This window comes from Solanum lycopersicum, chromosome 6 (genome assembly GCF_036512215.1).
Source record: "Solanum lycopersicum chromosome 6, SLM_r2.1".
Lineage (NCBI taxonomy): Eukaryota > Viridiplantae > Streptophyta > Magnoliopsida > Solanales > Solanaceae > Solanum > Solanum lycopersicum.
The window spans coordinates 209736-232033 of NC_090805.1; the positions used below are offsets into that span (position 1 = coordinate 209736).

Sequence of the window (22298 nt, forward strand, 5' to 3'; positions counted from 1 at the left end):
ACTTAGTGCAATGGATTATTTTATCTCTAGAGGAGACCAATATTATATTAAAAAAATTAGCAATAATTTCAATATTAAAAGTCATGGTAGGATGTCAATTCATAGTGAGTATTAATTGTACGATGTAAACGTGTATGAATAGGAAATCAATAAATTAGAATTATCTTCTAATGTGTTGTGTTGGTGAATGAGCATAAGCCGCCTTGGTCTACTCAAATTGAGTCCAAAAAATAGGCATGCTTGCTCGTATATAATTTTAATAAATAGGTTTGAGTTAATAAAATTACACTATATATATTATTTTTGTCCCAACTATCAACTTCAACTTAAAAATATCTTTCTTCAAATTTAATTTCAAAAAGACTCAATCTTTTCCATATCTCGATCGTGTCATCAATGTCCAAACAACTATTTAGGGTCATTTGACATGAGTTCTTTTTTCCTTTTCTTTTCTTTCTTTTTTTTTTAAAAAAAAGTCTGAAAAATATTCTAATTTTAATCGAAATTGTTGTTATTATATCAAATTTTATCAAGAACTTTTATCCTTGCACTATTTAGTAGTGTATTTTAAAGGGAAAATTACGCAACAAAGAAAACTTATACTATTTAATCACTCATCATAACTACAGTTTGCTATTATTACCACTCGCGACAAACATTTTACATTAATTACGTGGGTTGACTTCGAATTTGTATAATTAGCCACGTTTGTATATGTATAATTCGCCAGAATATGCAAATACATATGCATAATATACAATTATTTAACCTATATACATATATAATTCACCTCTTTCCCACTCTCTGTCCTCTCTCGCTCGACTCTCTGCCTTCCTCTCCCAATCTCGCTCGCCTCTCTCCTCCCTCTCCTAATCTCGCTTGCCCCATATAATATACAATTATATACATATAGAATTCACCTCCTCTCCCACTCTCTGCCCTCTCTCGATCGCCTCTCTCCTCCCTCTCCCAATCTTGCTCGCCTCTCTCCTCCCTCTCCCACTCTCGTTTTCCATATATACATATATATATGTATAATATACAATTATCTAACCGATATACATATACAATTCACCTTTCTCCCACTCTTTTCCCCCTCTCTCCTTGATATAACATGTAGTTACGAATTATAATTATCAAACTATAGCTATGGAGAGTAACTACGCTATTTTTAAGTGGCTATATGTGAAAATTTTCCTATTTTAAAGGTATATATGTGTCCACGTGGACACATTACTATTTATAATAATGCAATATTTATGATGTCCACGTGACACATATATAACTTTAAAATACACTATTAAATAGTACAAAGACTAAAAGGTCCTTTATAAAGTTCCATATTGTTAACAATAATTTCGATCAAAATTCAAATATATCTAAGATATTCCCCCCACCCAAAAAAAAAATAATTCTAGGCTATTGTTTTGTAATATATTATAAAAAATTGGGAAGATAATTCAAAATACTCAAAACTAGTTTTAAAAGAGAAATTTACTCATGAAATATGAAATGCATGACCAAATATAATTTCAATTTTTAAATATCACTTGATTTATTTTCAAACGGCAACATAACAACAACAACAATAATAATAAAAATCTATTCAATATAATCTTATACATCATAACAACAATAACATATTTAATATAATTTTACAATTGAAGTTTAGAGAAAAAAATATGTCAATCTAGATAGAATAAGTGGTTTTGATAGATTTTCAATTGAAAACTATTACATAGTAAACGTAATATTTTTTTTTTTAGTTTTAAGAATGAAAAAATATTTATGGTCAAAAGCTTACAAAAAGGTTAAAAACATAGAGTTGACTCGGCGGCTACATATAATAAGAGAAAAAATGTTTGTTGAGTCAATGGTAACGCGTTCTCTTCTTCTTCTCATCTTCCTCCTTCCTTCCTGCAATTTTTCTCCAATCAATCTCACATTATATATTCTCATAATTTTTTGATGAATTTATTAGTGTTTTACTAAATTTCTATCAATAATGGTTGATGCTAATATGGGTGCTGCTCAATTTCCTGATTTTCCTAAAATTGTCACTCATGCTGGACAATATGTTCAGTATGACATTTTTGGTAATCTTTTTGAGATTACTAACAAGTATCAACCTCCTATCATGCCTATTGGACGTGGCGCTTATGGAATCGTCTGGTAATGTTAATTTTTCGACAAAGTTATGGATTCAGATCTAATATTTATTACATATAGACACTTACAAAATTTGTGGTCTAAAATGAGATAAATGACAAGTTTGTTGTTCATCGTTACTCCATCCATTTGTACTAGTTGAAGTGTTTTAGTTTGATTGAATACGGGGTTTTAAGAGATTTTGATATTGTGATCCTAAATAGAAAGTTGGAACTGGAGGGTTAAAGCAAATGGATTGACATATTTAGTTTGTGTATTTGCAGACTGTTGAGTGACTAATTATGGTGTCTTATTTTGTGTGAAGCTCTGTGTTTAATGCGGAGCTGAATGAGATGGTTGCAGTTAAGAAAATCGCCAATGCTTTTGATAATTACATGGATGCTAAGAGGACGCTCCGTGAAATTAAGCTTCTTCGCCATTTAGACCATGAAAACGTGAGTCTTCTTGTGTAACTTTTTCACTTTGGCTATTGCTTAACAGGCTACTACTGTTTCACTCTTTTCCATTAGTATCAGAATATGTATGTAGTAGTTGGGATTAACTAGTTATCTGTACAGGAAAAGTGAGGCCAGTTAGGATTAGTATTGGACTGAAATGAACCAGAGTAGCGTGAATGAATATACAAGATTCATATAGTTTGATCCCAACTGATCTCCCTCGTTGTAGTGGAATTTCCAAAAGCCGATAATAAACTATTCCTCTGGTTTTCAGCCATGATTTTCCGGTTGTACCTACAGTTGGACATAAAATTTTTACAATCACTATTACACTAAGAAAAATTATTATAGTACAAGTAATACATTTTGCTTATCAACGAAATCAAAAATGCTATGCAGGTCATTGGTTTAAGAGATGTGATTCCTCCGCCCTTACGAAGGGAGTTTTCTGATGTTTACATTGCTACTGAACTCATGGATACTGATCTTCACCAAATAATTAGATCAAACCAAGGTTTATCAGAGGATCATTGCCAGGTAAACTCACCCCCTTCTCACCCAAATGCTTTCATGGATGCCGTCTTTATTGTTTTTCTAAAAATTTTCAAAAATGTTACTTTTGCAGTACTTCATGTATCAGCTTCTCCGTGGGCTAAAGTACATACATTCCGCGCATGTTATTCATAGAGATCTCAAACCAAGTAACCTCTTGCTAAATGCAAATTGTGATCTTAAGATATGTGATTTTGGTCTTGCAAGGCCAAACGTAGAGAACGAGAATATGACAGAATATGTAGTAACCAGATGGTACAGAGCACCGGAGCTTTTGTTGAACTCTTCAGATTACACTGCTGCCATAGATGTTTGGTCTGTGGGTTGCATCTTCATGGAGCTTATGAATAGAAAACCTTTGTTTGCTGGAAAAGATCATGTACATCAAATTCGCTTGCTAACTGAGGTAAAAACTGATTCATGAAAGATATATTTAACAGAATAGGGTACACTTTTTTCATGTTTTTACGTGGAACGACGCTTTGCCATGTGGATTCTTGACGTGACATCATCTATTCGAGCTGTCTCCGTCCAAACAACCATTAACATGAGCCTTTTTTCGACTGCATATAACAACTTAGCATACCTTTCTGAGTGATTTTTGTGAGAAACAAATGCTCATTTCTTCGTTTATTTTTCTCAGCTTCTTGGCACTCCTACAGAATCTGATCTTAGCTTCCTCCGTAATGAAGATGCAAAAAGATACGTCAGGCAACTCCCACAACATCCACGCCAGCAGTTAGCAACAGTGTTCCCTCATGTGAATCCATTAGCCATTGATCTTGTAGATAAGATGTTGACGCTCGACCCTACTAGAAGAATAACAGGTAGTTTTCCTATCTGCACTGCTATTTAAGATAGACTGGAAAGCTTGAAAGATCAACAATTTGACTAAAACAACCTCTTTGTAATAAACATAGTATACCTCTTTTCTTGAATGAATTCACACTTTTAACGCTATGGAGTCCATCTTGCCACCATATCTTCTTACTGAAACTTTCCCTTCTTGCATTAGTGTAATAAGGGGAGCTAAAGCGACTGCAAATCCCTTTGGGAAGAAAGACTTAACATAATATCAAGTTAATTAATTTGTGATTAAAAAAAGAAGGGGTTGATTAAGAACAATAGACAGTCACTCCATCATGTTTATCATCACTATCTTTGGGAAAGCTTGTCATTCTTTCCTCAGTAAAAAGAGTTCATTTTTGCATAAGCCTGCTCTTTAGCTCATTTTAACTCAAATAACTTTTGAACAGGTCATTGACCTGCTTATTTATCAATTTACCCCCATTTGACACCCCTGAGCTACACTGAAGGAAGATTTTTGCTGTAATGTTTTCGATTCATTTCTCTTTTAAGCTCATCGTGTGATATATTTGTGTTTGGTTGCAGTTGAGGAAGCATTAGCTCATCCCTACCTCGCAAAGCTCCATGATGCAGCTGATGAACCAGTCTGCCCCATCCCGTTCTCTTTCGACTTTGAGCAACAAGGGATAGGAGAAGAGCAGATTAAAGACATGATTTATCAAGAAGCTTTGGCGTTGAATCCTGAATATGCTTAAGCATAAGAGAAATCAGTTCTTCTCTTGCTTACCTAGTGTGGATTTTCTTGCTTGGACCAGCCCTCTCAAAGTTTTTGTTCACAGGGTCAGTAGTAGTCCTTTGCAACTTTAATGTAAGGCAGCCTTCAATTTGCAGCCATTTTTATATACCTTTCTTCTTTATTTTTTTTACTTAATTATGGTGGTGTTCGGGCTAGCTTGTGTTCACTCGACTATTCCATAGGATACATGTCATCTCCCACCAACAAAAACGTTTGTACGTCTTCCACTCATTCATATGACTTGTATCTTGTGTTCTGTTTGTAGCTTATTATAGTAACTATTTTTTGTTCAATGTATCATGTTGTATTATGTACAGTATGTACAAAATCTATCAAGAATCTATTTGTCATTTTGAAGTTTTGGGTGTAATTTTCTGTGTTCAACTATTTGATCATGAACTACTATGCTATTGGTGAGATACATGATCTCAGTTTTTGACATTTACTAGTGCTATCAGCCATACACAATTTTTTATATTGTTTTAGCGTGAGTCGAGGTTTTATCAAATAAATTTTTTTTCGCTAAACTAATAAAATTAGATGTACTAATCTGCTAAACTAATAAGATATCGATTGATTTGATATCAAATTTAAAATTATCGAAATGTGTATGAGCTAAGTCTAAGGGAACGAAAATTAAATCACAAACATATAATCCAACTTCCACTAAAAGAATGGAAATTAAAAGGGAAAAATATGGATTATGACATAAATGCCAACATATTTATGGAAAACATATGTCCTTTGCCGACTCCCGTGAAAATTTTATATTCTATATTAATTGTGTTCATATATATTTTTTGTGTATCAACTGTATTTTTAATCAAACAAATACGATTGTATTTGAAAAAATAAATTTGTATTCAATCGTACATTTATATTATGTATCAATGGTATTTGTTACACAACATGTATTCATCTGTCTCGAACTCGTTCACCCTCTCCCCTTTTAATATATATTCAGTTTTGATACAAATCAGTTTCTATTCACATTTTTGTCCAAAATCCTGAAAAAAAAATACAATGAATACAAATGCGCAAGTAGAAACCAAAATTTAATTGTGAGTTGTAATTAGTGATCTCTCTGTATTCTTCCCTACAAGTGGCACGCTGAAGTTTCAATTTGTTCAAACTATGTTAGCTCTTAGTGTTGGTTGCTATATAATATTGCCAGTGATGATATCTGACTTAACGATCTCCCACCGTGGTTGATGTATTTACCAACTACCGATCCAGACAGGACCGGATGTATTGATTGGTTCTAGCTGATAGGTAACACGAATCCCATAGAATTCGTTAAGGTGCGCCGCCCAAACACCACCATCGGATAGACAAAAAGAAAAAACACTATTGACCATTTACCATTTCAACAAGACAGAGAGCTCCTCTGGTCATTCTGCTAACAGTAAGTAGCATGTCAACCACAATGTAAATCTTATGTAATAGCAAAAGAATTATAATAGTCTTGGTTGCTCGACTCAGATACAATTGTTTGATGCTTCATTTACAGCACTTTCTAATACTTACAACTTTATACCACAATATAGGTTGATCAAATTTAGTCCTACCATTGATTTAGACAAACAAACACTACTCCAAGCAACAAGAGTCCTCTTTTAGATGGTATTTGATCTTGTTTTCATTACTTGAACATGCATCATTAATCATTGAGACCAATAAGGTAATAATATATCTGGTAAATCAAAAGTTAAAGTTGTCATACTCAACTTCTTTGTAGTTAAAGGAATACCTAAAATCTAGCATATATAGAATACTTTGCTTCACTGTAGGGACACTCTACTGTAGAGAGTACAGATTTCTTAGGAGACTAAGTTGTTTATTACATTTATGCTTCTTCCTTTTTCTCATACTCTTTCTTTATATGACAAACTCTGTTATTTATTCGTTGTAATATATAACAATATGATATTACTGCTACGATTTTCAACATCGGTTCAAATGAAATCAATTCTACATGTACAACCGGGTAAAATAGTCTTCATAAATTAATTCTTAGTAAAGTTCTCTGCTTGGAGTAATTGTTAAATTTGATTTATTAATATGAAAATTATCTCATTTTACTACTCAATTCCGTAACAGAGAAACTTAAAAATGAAACTTTCGAAGAATCTTTCGAAGCCGAGTTCTCAATGATTGAAAAAAAAAATGAATCAAATAATCAGGTAGAATTATAAATTTGTAATTGGCCCAATGTTCTTAGTCCAAATTAGACAGTAACTTACAAAACAAAAACTCATATGAATTTCACTTATTCGTCTTACAATTACAAAAGAATGAAGAACAGAAGTTCGTACTATTCAAAATTTATGTAAGTCACAACTATACGAATAAACCTTTTTTTGTTGCGTTAGTAAATTCTTTATAACAATTTATTTTGTTGTTGTAAAAACTTTTCGCATCAACGTTTATTGATAAACTTTTTTGTTGTTGCCTCAAAGTACTCTTGACAACCATATCCAATCTATGGATGGCAACAAATTATTTTGTTGGATAATGTTTTTTTTCTTTGTAGTGCATCCAACACAAACTTTCTGATTATTTTGATCAATGAATTTGTACGTGGCAAGGATGAACATAACATGGCTTGTGGAATATGATTGCTTCATCGCGGTGTATATGTGGAATGGGTTTAAGTTATCTTTATTTTTATTGGTATAATTTTATAACAAAATGTTGGCCTTTTGGGATAAATATAGTACTTTGGTTCTTGTTGTCAAAATATTTATTGAAAGATACAAAAATTTAAGTAGTTTATATCAAACTTTTAAAATATTAGGCAAACTTTTATTTTTGAAATGAGAGATTTAATCCACTCATAATGTTATGAGATACTAGTAATTGCAAAAGTTAAGTAATAAACTAATAATGTTTTTAAAAATTAATTGTAACTTTTGAACAAAAGTAAGTTAATTTTCATGTAGGAAATTGCAAATCTATTTTTTAACTTGTTTAAGGAAACAAGAAATATGACATTAAAACTTTCTTAAGCATCTGATTATCCAATATATTTGATATATTTTGTAGTATAAATTGAGAAAAAAAAAAGGGTATAATATTTGACTATCACTTGAATATTACCCTTATAGGGTTGCAAAAATATCAGGAGTTGGACCAATTCCTACTTGTAACCAAGAAGAAGAGCCTTTATCCAAATTCACATCTTTAAGGTTACTCAATTTTGCTTCCTTTGCCTTTCTATTTTCCTCCCTACACAAAGAATCTTTGCGCTTGTGATTTTGATTAGTATCCTCTGTCCATAGCTGGAGTTGGCTTCTTGGGCCTTCATGTTCAAATGGATTATTGTGTAGTTTCAACCCAACTTCAGTTGGATTGCCTAGTTGTTCCGGAAAATTTAGATCTAGTGGTTGATGAGAGTTGTTGATAAATAAAGGTTTGTTGTATAGTACTTGTTCTTGATTGTGATATTGGATTTCTTGAAAAGTGGGTATAAAGGTAGCCTCTGGCAAACTCGAGGTTAGCCAGTGACACCTTTTGTGTCCACCCAAGGCTTGTCCAGATGAAAAGACTCGATGGCAAATCGAGCATTGGTGAACCCTTGATCTCTTTCTTGAAAATGAGCTTGATGATGTTGGGGATTGAGATTGAAAATCGTTGGATTCTTGATGCAAAATCAAATCACTAGGAGAGATTATTGAGTCGTCATCAATGTCATTATCATCATCATCGTTGTTGTCGTCGAGTTTTGCAGCATAACACCCTTTAACTTTCTTGTGACTCGCTCTATGTCCCCCTAAAGCTTGGTGAGAATTAAAAATTTTCTTACATCCTTTACATTGAAACATTCCCTTTTCCACTTCTTTAGCCTTGTTTTTAGCCTCCTTGTTACTGTTATCGGACAAATCATAAGATTTGTTCGATAACATAACTAAACAATTTGCGAGATCTTCTTCTTCTTCTCTTGAACAATGTTGTTTATCCTTAACATCGGGACCATAATAATAATACTCCGATTTTTCAACATCTACATGATCATGATCATGATCACTTGTTGATCGATTATTCCCTAACATTAATCGATTAGAATTAGTACGAAGATTATACGAGTGTTTTTGACCCTCCAATTTTTCCCTTCTAAAATTATTCATCATATATTTTTGTTCACTAATATCTTCTCCATAGTTTTTATTACTACCACTATTATCCCCTACTGATCCATGAGATCTCATGTGCCCACCAAGTGCCCCAGCACTATTAAATCCCCTCTTACATACTCTACAATAGAGTAGTAAAACATGAGTTGATGGTTCATTTTTTTGGCTATTATTATTATTATTGTTATCCACCATTTTCACTCATTTTGCACTAAGAGTACTAAAAGAGAGGTGGTATATATAAATAACTATTAGTTAGTGACAGTAGCAAAGTGAGGGAAGTTATCCTAGTTTGTAGTTGATGTTAATTGAATGTGGATGAGAGTAAAGAGATAAAAACATGTTTGTTACAAGTGGAAGGTTTTGTTTATCTGTGGTAGGGAGACTATTTCTAATTCTTGTGGTTATGGTGTCATGTTAGTATTTCTATAGTCAAAATTTACTTACACATTTTATAAAATATTGTACTTATAAAGAAATTTGTAAGGTTATAGTGGACTACTTTACTAGTGTGACGTCTATATATGTGTGTATTATACAAACATGTAGTAAAAAAGAACAATTTTACTCATTTGCAGGTAATTGTAATTAATTATCTAATAATGAGGAAAATTCATACAAAAACTAAATGAGTAAACTTGAAACAAAAACTTATGATATGTTTGATGAGGCCTATCGGTGAATAAAGTGAGAGAATAAAAATATTGAGGTTCAACTTTTGTAGAATCGAAAATTCTAAATTATGAGTTTTATATTTATTGTTTTTTTCTCTAAACATTGGTTTGCATAATTTTCGTGTAGTAATTGTATTAATGGAAGGCAGTAAGCAGAGACGGAGATGAAATTTTTAATAAAGGGGTTCAAAATCTGTAAAAATAGTAGTCGAAGGGGGTTCAACATCTACTATATATACATATAAACTTATTATAACCATTTATAAATAATATAATTTTCCGCCGACACCCTTCCATAAAGGTAATTCCGCCCCTAACAGTAAGTACTCGATAAAATAATTCATGTTATACTGGTAATTGAACTTTACATCGCTGTTACCAACAACAAAAAAGTTTTGTGTATGGTATGGAAAGAAAAGCATCTTTTTTTTTTAGAATCAAAATTTCTCATTTTTTGGTTGATCAAAATTAATGTTTTGAAAAATATGTTCTTTACAAAAAAAAAGAAAACATTCATTAAAAATAAGGTCAATGACTTCCTTAATAATATTAAGAGAGAAGACATAAATTCCATCTTGAACTTGTATCGAAAAGTCACTTACACACTTAAATTATTACGATGACCTATTAAACACTTTTACTACTCAAAAGTAATTTTTTATCCCTTGAATCTGAAGACTCTACTGGAGATATTAAATTCTTATCATTAATAAATTAAAATATTTTATAAAATTAATGATCCCATTATATATATGAAAGAACTTATTCTATCAATATAATACAAATAATATAAATGATCTAGGGACTAACTATTATATAAACTAATCAAATAAATTTTATCCTCGTACCAAACAACTATAAATATATTCAATATCGTATATCATGTTGAATCTTTGTTTTTGAAGTAAGCATTTCTAAATCTTAGTCATCCCAATTTAGCTAGCTTTTGATTAAAACTTTTTGGCTCATTTTAAAAATTTATTTTTTAATATCGATTTGATTATAAATATTGAATCAGATTTTAAATATATTTCTTCAAAATATTTTCAAGTTTCAAAAATTTATTTTTAATATTTTTACTTATAATTTTTTTCAAGTAAAATACATATTCAGATATAACTTTAAACTTAAAAAATAGAACTTCAAAAACCCAAATCTTCATATTTTAAATTTCCAATTCTAATCAATTATTAAACGGGAGCTAAAAAATTGCTTAAAAAGCTTTTCGAAAAATGTTCTTGAGTTTGTTTCTCGAAAAGAGATTGTGCAGAAAACAAACCTTGTTTTGGTTAAGGTAACTTAATTTTTTATTAGATTTATTCAGCAATACAAATTCATAACAGAAATATCCTCAAACTCACTTAAGGTGTGTTTGATACGAAGAAAAATATTTTTTAATTTTCTCATGTCATAAAAGTTTTGAAAAATATTTTCAAAAGCAACTCATTTTTCTCAAAAATTAAGGAAAATGACTTCCATTCAAAAATTATGTTTGTTTAAAAAATATTTTCAACTCCAAATTTTTATTTTTTCAACCCTACCTCCACCCTACCACCCCTTACCAGCCCCCTCCCCACCCCACCCAAAAAAATTAATTTTATTTTTAAAAAATATTTTAAACTTCAATTTTTATTTCCCCCCCTACCTCCCCCCTCTGAAATTTTTTTTTTAATTTTGTTATTAAAAAATAGTATATTTTTTTTAATTTCAGAAATTATTTTCTAATCTAATAAAAATAAAAGACATTTTTTAAAAATATTTTTCATAAATCAAACACTAAAGATCATTTTCGAAAAATTTTTTTTTTAGTCACCAACCAAATATAAAAAATAAGTTAAAAATTTATTTGTTTTTGCATGAAAACATTTTCCTTCATACCAATCACACCCTTAATGAAGAAACAACTTTCAACAATACTTCCTTTACCCCAAAATACTTGTTTTATTTTCTTAAAGTTAAATTAACTAATTTATTATTTTTTTCCTGAAAACCATATAAAAAGTAGTGAAATTACGGGTATAGACAAATATATACTAGTTAAGTAATTAGCATAACTATAGTATGTCTTAGTTACAATTTGCGATCTACTTTTAGTTATAATTACGCCGCTCAACTTTTTAATTTTATATAATTTACATGTTTGTATAATTTGAAATTTGCATAATATAATTTGTATAACTATTTACATTTATGATATATGTAATTATATAAATTCATTATTTTGAGTTTATAAAAAATAGTTTAATTATACAAATATATTCACAGATCATACAAACTTGTCAATTATACAAATTAGCAAATTCTACAATAACTTAAACTATTGCTATAATTTGTAGACATGTAAATTATAGCAATGTATCATAATTGAATTTAGGGCCCGTTTGGATTGACTTAATAAAAGCAACTTTAAAAAAGTACTTTTGAAAGTGCTGAAACTTATTTTTAAAATAAGCAGTTATGCGTTTGGATAAAAGTGCTGAAGTTGTTATGCCAAACGTGAAAAGGTAAAAATAGAAGAAAGAGATGTTAGGATTATATGAGTAATTTGGAGATTATATAAAAATATTAAGGGAAAAATCATAAAAATGTGGTCAACTTAAAACAGCTTACCCTACCCAGCTTTTAACTTTTGGCTTAAAATAAGTTTTTTTAAACTTAAAATAAGCTATTTTGAGTATTGCCAAACAGTTAAATAAGTCAAAAACCAGCTTTTAAGTCAGTTTGACCAGCTTTTAAGCTGAGCCAAACAGACTCTTATTATAGTGACTATTTATAAAGTTCCCAAAAAAGTAATACTAAGTTATAACTGTTTTTATACATTAACATGATGAAAAATATAAACTCTTTTTAGAAAATATTTAATATTTAATGAAAAAGTTTAAATGAAAACACCTTTTTATAAAGTTCCATGAACTACGTGTGGAGAGCATCGAGATTTAAAAAAATAATCTGAACCCGTTCATTTAAGTCAGTACCCGACCTGTAAACCCGTAAACCAGCAGCATAAAAAAACACCCAATAGCCGACCTCTCGCAGTTTCTCTCTCTTCATTCACAAGCAGCCTGTGTGGTTCTCTCTCTGCGATTCTGCGCGTCTCATTCTCTGCGATTTTCTTTTCCTTTTCGATCCACTAATCACTGTGAGTCCGAATTCTTCAACCCTATCAGATCCTTAATTTTATTAATTTTTGTATGATTTATGTGAAGATTTAGCAACGTTTTCAACTGTTTGGATGAGTTCCTTTTTTTGTTTTGTTTGAATTTTGTATGATTTTTGTCAATATTTAGCAGCGTTTTGAACTAATTGGATTGAGTTTTTTTTTTTTGAATTTTGTAGGATTTATGTTTAAGATTTAACAGCGTTTTGAATTGTTTGGATGAGTTTTTGTTTTGAATTGATTGATGAGGCTTTGATTTGAGTCTATTTGGTGAAGTGATTTCTTTTATCCTTTTTTTATTTGATTTTTTTGTGGATATTGTAGAGATATATATATATATATATATATTTTTTTTGGTTAGTTCCTTGTGTGTTGTTGTATTGGATCAATGAGTTGGATTAATCAAAAAAATAAAATAAAATAGATTTTGAGTTTTTGAGTTCATGAGTTTGACTTTGGATTAAGGAGGAGCAGTATGTTAGTCGCACTACTGTGGTTCATATAGTAGTTTAGAGTACGAGGATAAAATCATCTAGATTTGGTGTGCAATTGTGATTTATTGCTTAAATATTTTAAAATACGATGTTCATATTTGAAAAAATAGAAGCAGTGTGTAAGTCACATTGCTATGGTTCAGAGTATGAGGATAGAATCATCTAGATTTGGTGTGAATTTGTGATTTATTGCTTAAATATTTTTTTTTTAAAAATAAGATGGTTCATATTTTAAAAAATTAAGTAATCACAAACTTTTATAGCTAAAAAAAGAGGAATGTTTGAAAAAGCAGTAGTCTTACAAAAAAAATTGTTTGATACTAATTAGTTATAGTGCGTAGAACAATATGGGGCGGGTAGCTACAGAATCTATTTCTCAAGAAAAAATCTGTATGTCGTGGCTTTGTTTTGACAAGTACTGTGGTTTTCTTTCACTCTGGGATTCTGTACATCTGTAGTTGATGTACTAGGTCTTTTAATTGGGTTTTTGATAGAGTGGAGTTACAATCGTCAATTCGAAGTTGCAAGTCTTCATAGAGTATGGATTGTTGTGTTGGATAAAATGTTTTTGGCATGGAAATTAGTTCCAAGTTTCTTGTGAACAAAAGTGTCGAACGGGGGAATTGATGTGCTGCTGGATATGTTACTTATGATATTTGCACTCTGTTGCAGGCTACAATGAGTGACCAGGGGGATAAGATGTGTCCTCTTTGTGCAGAGGAGATGGATTTGACAGATCAACAGTTGAAGCCTTGCAAGTGCGGCTATGAGGTTTGTAGATGCAGTCTTTCCCCTACATTTTTAGAAAGTTCTTACTGGATTTTTTTTGATAATGGTGGTGTTTGGGTGAATTTGCATGCACTTCGACTATTCCACGGATATCTGCAACTTCCCCACCAACATAGATACCGGGTAACTTTTCTCACCCAGGCTTAGGCAGATGGGAAGAGATCATCTAGCGTTTTTTTCTGTTTGGATTTGAATTTCGGTCTCCGAAGTTTTCACCCACTACTTAGTCACGTCCTTTGGTGTTTTTTTTTAATGTATTCTTCAAGGGTAAGTCATCAATTAGACATATCTGCTCAGGTGAATATAGCATTTTTTAGAGCTTTTGAGGGGTTAAGTTTTTGATTTTTGGAAGGGTTTACTTCCTGAGAAGTTCAAAACCATGTAGTTTCTGTTTAGCTAGCTCTTATGATCAGAGGCTCGAACCTCAAACCTTAACTAGTAAATATTTTGGTTGCATTGTTTGACTTTGCTGGTATACCTAGGAGCCTCATGATGTACCCTTACAAATATCCCATTAATTGCTTTACTTACTACTTCAAGTTTTGTCATCTCAAAATGTATGGGTGCTGAATTTTGGTGATTGGATTCACAAAACATAAGGCACAATAAAAAATCTATTATCACTGATACCAATTAGTTGGGAATATATTTTAGTCATGCTTATGTTTACTTCAGATCTTATGGCTTTAGGAGTCTTGTAGTCCTATTAGAGGTTATATGTTAGTAGGAAACATAGAACCACTTCTCATTTTTATATTATATTATATTGGTATGAGATTTGTTGTATTATGTTAGTCTAGCATGCATGAGTTTAAATGGGCGAGATGGCTAGTCATCTGTCAGGATTCTTATAGCTTGATTTCAACTTGCTTCCTATAGTCAAACCTCAAATGGTAAATTGAACTCCAGTTGTGAATGTATCGGTAGTTGTAGGTTTTAACATTTGATACATTTTTTGAAGATATGTGTCTGGTGCTGGCATCACATAATGGATATGGCTGAGAAGGAGAATACAGATGGGAGGTGTCCAGCATGTCGCGCTCCTTATAACAAGGAAAAGATTGTTGGCATGGAAGCAAAATGTGACAAGTAATGAGATGAGCAAATTTTGCTTTCTTAAGATAAACTCTATTAAGAGAATGAAACTATATTTTTTGAATTTTGAATTATTTATCATCTTTGGTGTTGACAACAACAGGGCAGTGGCTGAGATGAGCACTGAGAAAAGGTTGTCTTCTCGCAAGGGAAAAAGTAAAACAGCAGATTCTAGGAAGCAACTTAGCAGTGTTCGAGTCGTTCAAAGGAATCTTGTTTACATTGTTGGGTTGCCTCTCAGTCTAGCTGATGAAGATGTATGTACGTCAAGAAATTAAAAATGAAAAAAAGAACACTTAATATCCCCTGTTGAATATGCCTGTTATTCCTCATTCTTTTTTTATTGCACAAAAGCAGCTTCTACAGAGGAAAGAGTATTTTCCTCAGTATGGAAAGGTTATGAAGGTGTCTATATCTCGTACAGCTGCTGGCACTATTCAACATTTTGCAAATGATACTTGTAGTGTGTAAGTTTTGTTCCTTATTGAATTACCTGGCTACTTGAAAATTGACAATTGTAATAGACATCAAAATGCTTTGTATGTTACACAGCTCATGCTTTGATTTCAGTCACTTGTTTGAGCCTCTTTCTTGTTTCTCAGTCTTCAGTGGTTGCTGTATTCTCTTTGTAGAGAATCATTTTTCTTAAAAATAAGCTTTGTAATTCGGTATACTCCTTATGCGGGGTCCTCCATCCCATCGGTAAATGTTTCAAATAAAAATAAATTTTGCTGCCTTGGTGAGTTTCAACTTTTGCCAAGACAAATTTGGCATCAGACATTATCTGTGTTGGTTCTCTATAACTTTCTGGCTTCAAAAATTCTTATTGTTTAAAAACTGTTCATGTGTTGAGGGTAGTGTGTCTGCTGAACCTCCAACCAAAATCTCACTTAGTTTCCACGTTTGAATTTTTACCCGTTGACACGCCAACCCATCCCATTCTCTTTCTCCAATCATGAAGCCCCTGATCCCTTGTTGTGCTTTCATTGTATATTATTTTTGCTGGTTGGAATCCTCAGTTTCATATTTAGTCTTCAACAAAAGAAAATCAGGTTACAAGTGTTGAAATGTTGTGAACAGATATATTACCTATTCAAAGGAGGAGGAAGCAATTCTGTGTATTCAATCTGTACATGGGTTTGTTTTGGATGGTAGTCCTCTAAGGTTAGTATGATGACTGGTTTGTGTAGGCAACCAACTTTGTAATGATATTGCATTAACCATTTTGATTTCCTTGTTCGTAGAGCTTGCTTTGGAACCACAAAATACTGTCATGCTTGGTTGAGAAATGTGGTATGAAATTGAATTATAATTTGGAATTAATCATTGACTGTGAATTTGCTTTTGATCCTTCTATAATCATAATGTAATCAAGGATTAGTTGTCTTTTGGTTCAGCCCTGTACCAATCTTGATTGTTTATACTTGCACGAGGTTGGGTCGCAAGAGGATAGCTTTAGTAAAGACGAAATCATATCAGCTTACACAAGGTATTGGGATTATTCAGCTCATTATTATTTGGTACGATTTAGCTGCTAAAATGCAAATAGCTTCCAGGTAGTACCTACATGTGTAGTGAAAATCAAATTAGTAGGTTCATTTTCAGGGCTTTTGGAGGAGGCATCCAGCTTTAGCCTAAACACAGTAGGTCTCTTGTATAGATTACTTACAGCTGTGCCAGTATCAGAAGACCGGACGTTATCAGTCTGCATGTCTCTGTCCTTTGCATGTAAATGTTCCCTGGATGGCTAATTAACTTGCATAGTTATTTTGAAGGAGTAGAGTTCAACAAATTGCTGGTGCCGTTAATACTATGCAACGGCGATCAGGGAGTGTGTTACCGCCGCCAGCAGAGGAGTACTGCAGTAACAACTCTGCTTCTGCTGACAAACCTATTAGTAAAAATGCTGCAACTGTAAGATTTTTGTGTTCTCTTTGCTTACCTTCTTCATATTCTTTTCTTTGGCTTCTTTCCTTTCCTAGGCTCAGATGAAAAAGAGAGTTTCGTATTGTGGGGTATTTTTCTTTGGGGGGGGGGGGCGTTCAGTGGGATGAGAAGTTTGGGCATCGTGCTCTCTTGTGGTCTTAGATTCCAGACATTTTCATCTTTTTGTGGTGGATAATTGTGATTTACACACATGAAAGCTTATATCTGGACAAATTTACCCCTGCTAGAAATTATTTCAGCAATATGGCAATGTTTCTTTGCAAGTGTTGAATTTTATATTGTCATCTGCCATGCAGAATTCAGCACCCAGTGTTAGAGGCTCCAGCTCCCCACCAAATAGTAGCTCTGGTAGATCTGCGGCTCTTCCTGCTGGAGCTTTATGGTAAGCAATAAGCAGATACTCTTTTATCATCATTAATTTGTATATGGTGCTATTTGCTAAATTTTGATCTTGTTTACTAGGGGAACACGTGCATCAAATAATCAACACCCACCTGCCAGTGTACCATGTTCTAATGGACCACTTAATAAGAAGCCTCAGACGTGTAATCCAACGGTATCTTATACAGCTGTTGAAAGGACAAGTCAGGCTTCGTTACTGCCTGCCTATGCAGGAAAGAAAGTAGTACATACTGAAGAAAGTGTAACTTCTCAAGAGAAAGGTAAGATAGACACTTTAGAACCTGTTAAGCAGCATGTAGGAGCAGACCCTCATATCTATACTTCTGAGAACCCCACTATTCCGGCACCTCTGGACAGTCAGCTACATAGTGTCCCGTCCATGTCTTTGAAGGACAGAGATAAACAAGTGATACCAACCAGTAGTACAAATGCCTTGGATATTTCTGTCAAGTCTAGTGGACCTGGTTTTACAAAATATTTCAATGATACCACGGATGCTAAGATCCAGAATGTATGCCTTGATATGTCGTCATTGAGCATTGGTAGACATGAAAAAACACAGGGCAACTGTATTGATCAAAATAAGGAGTCCTTGACCGGGGAATATGCGACTTCTGCAGATGAGATTTGTATTACAAGAGAGAAGTCTGACTTGAGATTGGATACACTGAGCAAAGTAACACAAGTTACTACTTCCGAAATGGAGAATGATTTGCTAACCTTTAATGAGCAGAGACATAGGGATCCCGAAGTAGTTATTGACAAAGTTTATTCACCAAATCTTCCCCCTTCTTTGCACTCCCCAGCTCAGCCTTGTTGGTATTCCTCTCAGCTGACTAATGGTGGTGGACCTGTTAGTGCCAATATGCAGTTAGACAGGAGAACTGATTCAGTATCACAGCCTTCGCGTGAATCATTGACTAATGGATACCCGGAGAATGTATCAAATTGCGTGGCGGGTTTGCATACTATTGATAGAAGTTATTATCCGTTGCCTGACGAGGGTAAGATGATGCATGTGAAAAGGTTTCAAGGTGAAGCTCCTAGCGAGAACAGTAGTACTAATGTAGATATTGGAGAGAACAGTATTATATCTAATATTTTGTCCCTGGATTTTGATCCTTGGAATGAATCATTAACTTCTCCTCAGAACCTTGCCAAGTTGTTGGGAGAAACTGATGACCGACAAGGGTCTGTTAGAGTGTCAAGCTCAAGAAAATTAACCAGTAACCAATCAAGATTCTCTTTTGCAAGAGAAGAACCAACCACCAATGCATTAGCTGATTATCAACCATCTCTTAATTACATTGAGCAAAGTTTTAATCATTATCATCATGGTCATGATTTTCCAAATAGCAGAAATGATAAACTTGATTATATTGGTACTCGTAATGGTTTTTCCATGGCTAATAATGAGGAAACAGTTGGTTTTGGCAACAGCTTTTCTCATCTCTCTTCTAATAAGCTATCAGGTCAGTGCATGGCTCATCTTTGTAGTTCCTTCTGTCTTAACTGCATCTTATATTGTAAAATATTGTTTCAAGTTTTGTTTTAATTGTACTCCTTCAAAAGAAAGAAGAAAATAAAAAGGTTGAGTGCCTTTGGATTAAACCTTTTTGGTGGATTTTCATAATAGTGTCCAGACCTCAGATGTCAGCACCTCCAGGGTTCCCAGCACCAAACAGAGCACCACCCCCGGGTTTTGCTTCTCATTTTGAGAGAATGGAACAAAATTTTGACTCTCTTCATGGTCTGTTACTTACCACACCCTTTTGTGTTTTTTCTACTGTGTTGACATAATGTATGGTGATTTTAATGGTTTATGTCAACTGATTACATTTTGCAGCGAATAACTTGCGTGATGCCTCCTCATTGCACAATCTACACCAGGCTCCTCAAGTTGGACATGTGAGTAATGGAGATATTGAGTTTATGGATCCTGCTATTCTGGCAGTTGGTAAAGGGTTTCCTAATGGCCTTCATCTCTCAAACTTGGACATGTCTTCAAGTTGTCCTCCACAATCAAATACTTTACAAAATGAGGGAAGGCTTCAATTACTGATGCAAAGATCTGTAGCTGCGCATCAGAACCAGAGTTTTTCTGATACGAGGAATATGTTTTCACTGGTCAGTGATGCTTATGGAATGTCTTCCCGGGGTGTGGAGCAAACTCTGGCCAACAATCATCCCCCATTTGATGGATTTTCTTCTAGGGCTCTGGAGCAAACTCTGGTCAACCATCAATCTCCATATTCACAGCTCACTCTTTCCCTGGGTAGAAACTCTGTCATGTCAAATGGCCACTGGGACAGTTGGAATGGGGTTCAGAGTGGAAACAGTTTGGGTGTAGCGGAACACCCCCGAACAGAAAATATGGGCTTTAACAAGGTATTTACCGGATATGAGGAATCAAAGATTCATATGCCCAATTCTGGCAATTTGTATAATAGAACATTTGGGATGTAATTTTGGATCAGTGGTTCTTTTGAGCTGAGTAGCTATTAAAGAATCAATGAACCAGAATGATCACGTGATTTAACTGAATTGATCTTATGATGTTCGAATGACTAAGAGGACACGAGGAAACACAACAGTCTTGCTCTCTGAAAGGCGAGGTTGGTTCACGCCGTCTGCATGAAGTTGGCTTTCAGATTGGTGAAGGAACAACCCTCCTAGAAAAAGGGTATCCAGAAACCAACAGGTTAGCACTTCCCAACCAAGTCTACCATCTTTCTTTGTTATACTTGTCTCCAGAGTAAGTGCAAGGTTGCAAGGACAAGTTTAGGTGACAAAAATTGGCCATTGCTAGGTCTGCACAGCATATTCAATGTTCTTGTCAATCTTGATGAGTACTTCTATTGTGAAATTTCCTTTCCAATGTTGTATTGAAGTAGCCAGTCGATATCAACTTAAGAAAAGATGTTTCTGATTTTCTCTGCTTAGAAATAGTTCTTGGAATTTCGTTTCTCGAACATTTGATTTTATGTTTGGAAGGACTAATTCACTCTTGCTCCTTCAATTGACACGTGGTCCTGAATTAATTCTTTTTGAAGTTTGACGAATAATTCCTGTTTAATGTGTTTTTATATTACATTGATACCTGCTTTTGGTTTATGATGATTTTGCCAGTTGAAAGCTGAGGTCGAGGCTCAACATGGTGGTTTAGACACAGCTTCATGCTTGACTGAATAGGCAGGTGATTCTCCTGTCAGCGTCCTTGGATGTGGGTGGAGAATTTGGTCATCTATACACATTAGAATCAGAAAAAAGATTATTGAACACAGCTCATTTTTTTTTCTTTCAAGAAAGCAATAATGCTGTAGCTTGTTTGCGGGAATGCAAGTCATGTTCCAACTATGAGATGGATGAGATTACTAGTGCATTTTGACCAGATAAACATCTCATTTTTAGTTGAAGATGGGGACCTTTGCTTAATCCTCCCAATGTCTTTCGTAAAGCCGAAACCAAGGCATTTTGCTTGAACTTGTTACAGTTGATCTGTATATTTTAGGTCTTTCCTTTAAGTTCCCAAGGCAAAGGATATGCAGGAAGTTAGATGTTGCTCCTTGTTTGAAGGCTCGAAAGGAGGAATGCATGATTTTTCATGTTTCGATCACAAAGAGATGATCGGAAATCAATGGTCTGGCGTCCTTCCTTCTTTGCTAACCTTTTTCCAGCAAGTGTTCCATAGGAATAGAACGGATAGAATGCTGACTGAATGCTTTGTCAACGACTTCTCTCTCAAAACCCTTGGTTGAAAAATTTGCCTATTGGCAACCTTCAATTTGCCACAGCACCAAATTTGAATCTCAATAAACTAAACAACTTTCATCGCAGATCAATACAGTACCTCTTTTTGTCACTTGAGGTTTGCTGGCACAGAAGATCTACTTTGCTTTAATTAAAAGAAAAAAGGAGATGAGGCAAACAAAATAGCTGTGGAAATTTGGAAAATAGAAGTCTGGCCTTGTTGATGGTTAAGGAGAAATTTACAAAAAAAATCAGTACAAAAAGGCTTTTGGACACACACTACTAAACTTAAGGAAAAAGCATTTAAGGAAAAAACATTAAAAATATCGTAAAACCACGATACATCAACCGATTAGCTCCCACTAAGTGCAAATTCTACTGCCTTTGGGAGCTTGCTAGCCCAAGTCTTGGGTCCTCCTCTAGGACCCTTTCGTCTATCCTCAGGGAGTTTTTTTCCAGAAGTTTCCACCTTAATTTAATTCATATACATGTTAGAAACCTCTCACATCAATTTTACTTCTAAAAATCTCATAAAACTTATCGAAACACTCTAGGACACACAATTTGAAGTTGGGGTGTGCAGTGTGCACCATTCAGGTTAAATAGAATAATCAAATCAAATTGAAATTTTATTTAGATTGATTTTTTGGGTTTTCGGGTTGATTTTGAACTAATAAATTACTTCGTTTGGTGTCGGATTTAAAAATAAAAATGAAAAAATTGAATTATTTCTCTTTCTATATATATATATATAAAAGTTCGAGTTGACCACTTGTGTTCCTTTTTGGTTATTGCCTTTTATGATGTTCACGTTTATATATTATGATTAAACATCCATTTAGTTTAAGGGATTCAATATTACTTTCGTTTGGCGTCGGATTCAAAAATAAAAATAAAAAAATTGAATTATCTCTCTTTCTCTCTCTCTTTTGGTCCTTTTAGTTTTTCTTGATAAATTAACTCTTTAAAAAATATGTAACTTTTCTTATTTAGAGGTATGGAATTTGTGGTTCCCTTTGATTTCTTTAATTTTTTTCCTTTTATTTTGTTGTCTTGCTCAATACTCTTCTTTCTCTATTGGAACACCTTCTGCTCC

The 22298-nt window shown here is 33.4% G+C and overlaps 3 protein-coding genes across 19 annotated transcripts; 2 read left to right on the forward strand and 1 right to left on the reverse strand.

Moving 5' to 3' along the window:
* The first annotated feature begins 1876 nt into the window (after nucleotides 1–1876).
* MPK3 (mitogen-activated protein kinase 3) lies at nucleotides 1877–5118 on the forward strand. The gene is made up of 6 exons (NM_001247431.2): nucleotides 1877–2172; nucleotides 2474–2603; nucleotides 3006–3143; nucleotides 3232–3564; nucleotides 3802–3985; nucleotides 4551–5118. Exons 1-6 carry the CDS (start codon nucleotides 2006–2008, stop codon nucleotides 4718–4720), a joined length of 1122 nt encoding a protein of 373 aa, NP_001234360.1. The 5' UTR covers nucleotides 1877–2005; the 3' UTR covers nucleotides 4721–5118.
* Nucleotides 5119–7749: 2631 nt separating this feature from the next.
* LOC101252782 (zinc finger protein ZAT1-like) lies at nucleotides 7750–9193 on the reverse strand. Its single transcript, XM_004240556.5, has one exon. It carries the CDS (start codon nucleotides 9087–9089, stop codon nucleotides 7863–7865), a length of 1227 nt encoding a protein of 408 aa, XP_004240604.1. The 5' UTR covers nucleotides 9090–9193; the 3' UTR covers nucleotides 7750–7862.
* A 3357-nt stretch (nucleotides 9194–12550) lies between these two features.
* On the forward strand, nucleotides 12551–20887 carry LOC101247127 (uncharacterized). Of its 17 annotated transcripts, none has more exons than XM_069298927.1 (14): nucleotides 12551–12707; nucleotides 13892–13990; nucleotides 14970–15097; nucleotides 15207–15360; nucleotides 15461–15570; nucleotides 16184–16267; nucleotides 16348–16396; nucleotides 16485–16592; nucleotides 16879–17017; nucleotides 17347–17432; nucleotides 17513–18924; nucleotides 19089–19202; nucleotides 19299–20153; nucleotides 20582–20887. In XM_069298927.1, exons 7-13 carry the CDS (start codon nucleotides 16392–16394, stop codon nucleotides 19916–19918), a joined length of 2484 nt encoding a protein of 827 aa, XP_069155028.1. In that variant the 5' UTR covers nucleotides 12551–12707; nucleotides 13892–13990; nucleotides 14970–15097; nucleotides 15207–15360; nucleotides 15461–15570; nucleotides 16184–16267; nucleotides 16348–16391; the 3' UTR covers nucleotides 19919–20153; nucleotides 20582–20887. The 17 variants fall into 17 exon arrangements, with proteins under 17 accessions (XP_069155028.1, XP_010321710.1, XP_010321706.1 ...); XM_010323408.4 differs by having other exon boundaries at nucleotides 12559–12707; nucleotides 15207–15364; nucleotides 16501–16592; XM_010323404.4 differs by having other exon boundaries at nucleotides 12559–12707; nucleotides 15458–15570; nucleotides 16501–16592.
* The last annotated feature ends 1411 nt before the right edge of the window (nucleotides 20888–22298 follow it).

Coding starts and splice junctions, on each gene's coding strand:
- MPK3 (NM_001247431.2), top strand. CDS start 2,006: ATGGTTGATGCTAATATGGGTGCTGCTCAATTTCCTGATTTTCCTAAA. Junction 2,604..3,005: donor GCCATTTAGACCATGAAAAC/GTGAGTCTTCTT, acceptor AATGCTATGCAG/GTCATTGGTTTAAGAGATGT. Junction 3,144..3,231: donor TATCAGAGGATCATTGCCAG/GTAAACTCACCC, acceptor TTACTTTTGCAG/TACTTCATGTATCAGCTTCT.
- LOC101247127 (XM_026031376.2), top strand. CDS start 13,898: ATGAGTGACCAGGGGGATAAGATGTGTCCTCTTTGTGCAGAGGAGATG. Junction 14,132..14,969: donor CCCACCAACATAGATACCGG/GTAACTTTTCTC, acceptor CATTTTTTGAAG/ATATGTGTCTGGTGCTGGCA. Junction 16,397..16,500: donor ATGCTTGGTTGAGAAATGTG/GTATGAAATTGA, acceptor CTTTTGGTTCAG/CCCTGTACCAATCTTGATTG.
- LOC101252782 (XM_004240556.5), bottom strand. CDS start 9,089: ATGGTGGATAACAATAATAATAATAATAGCCAAAAAAATGAACCATCA.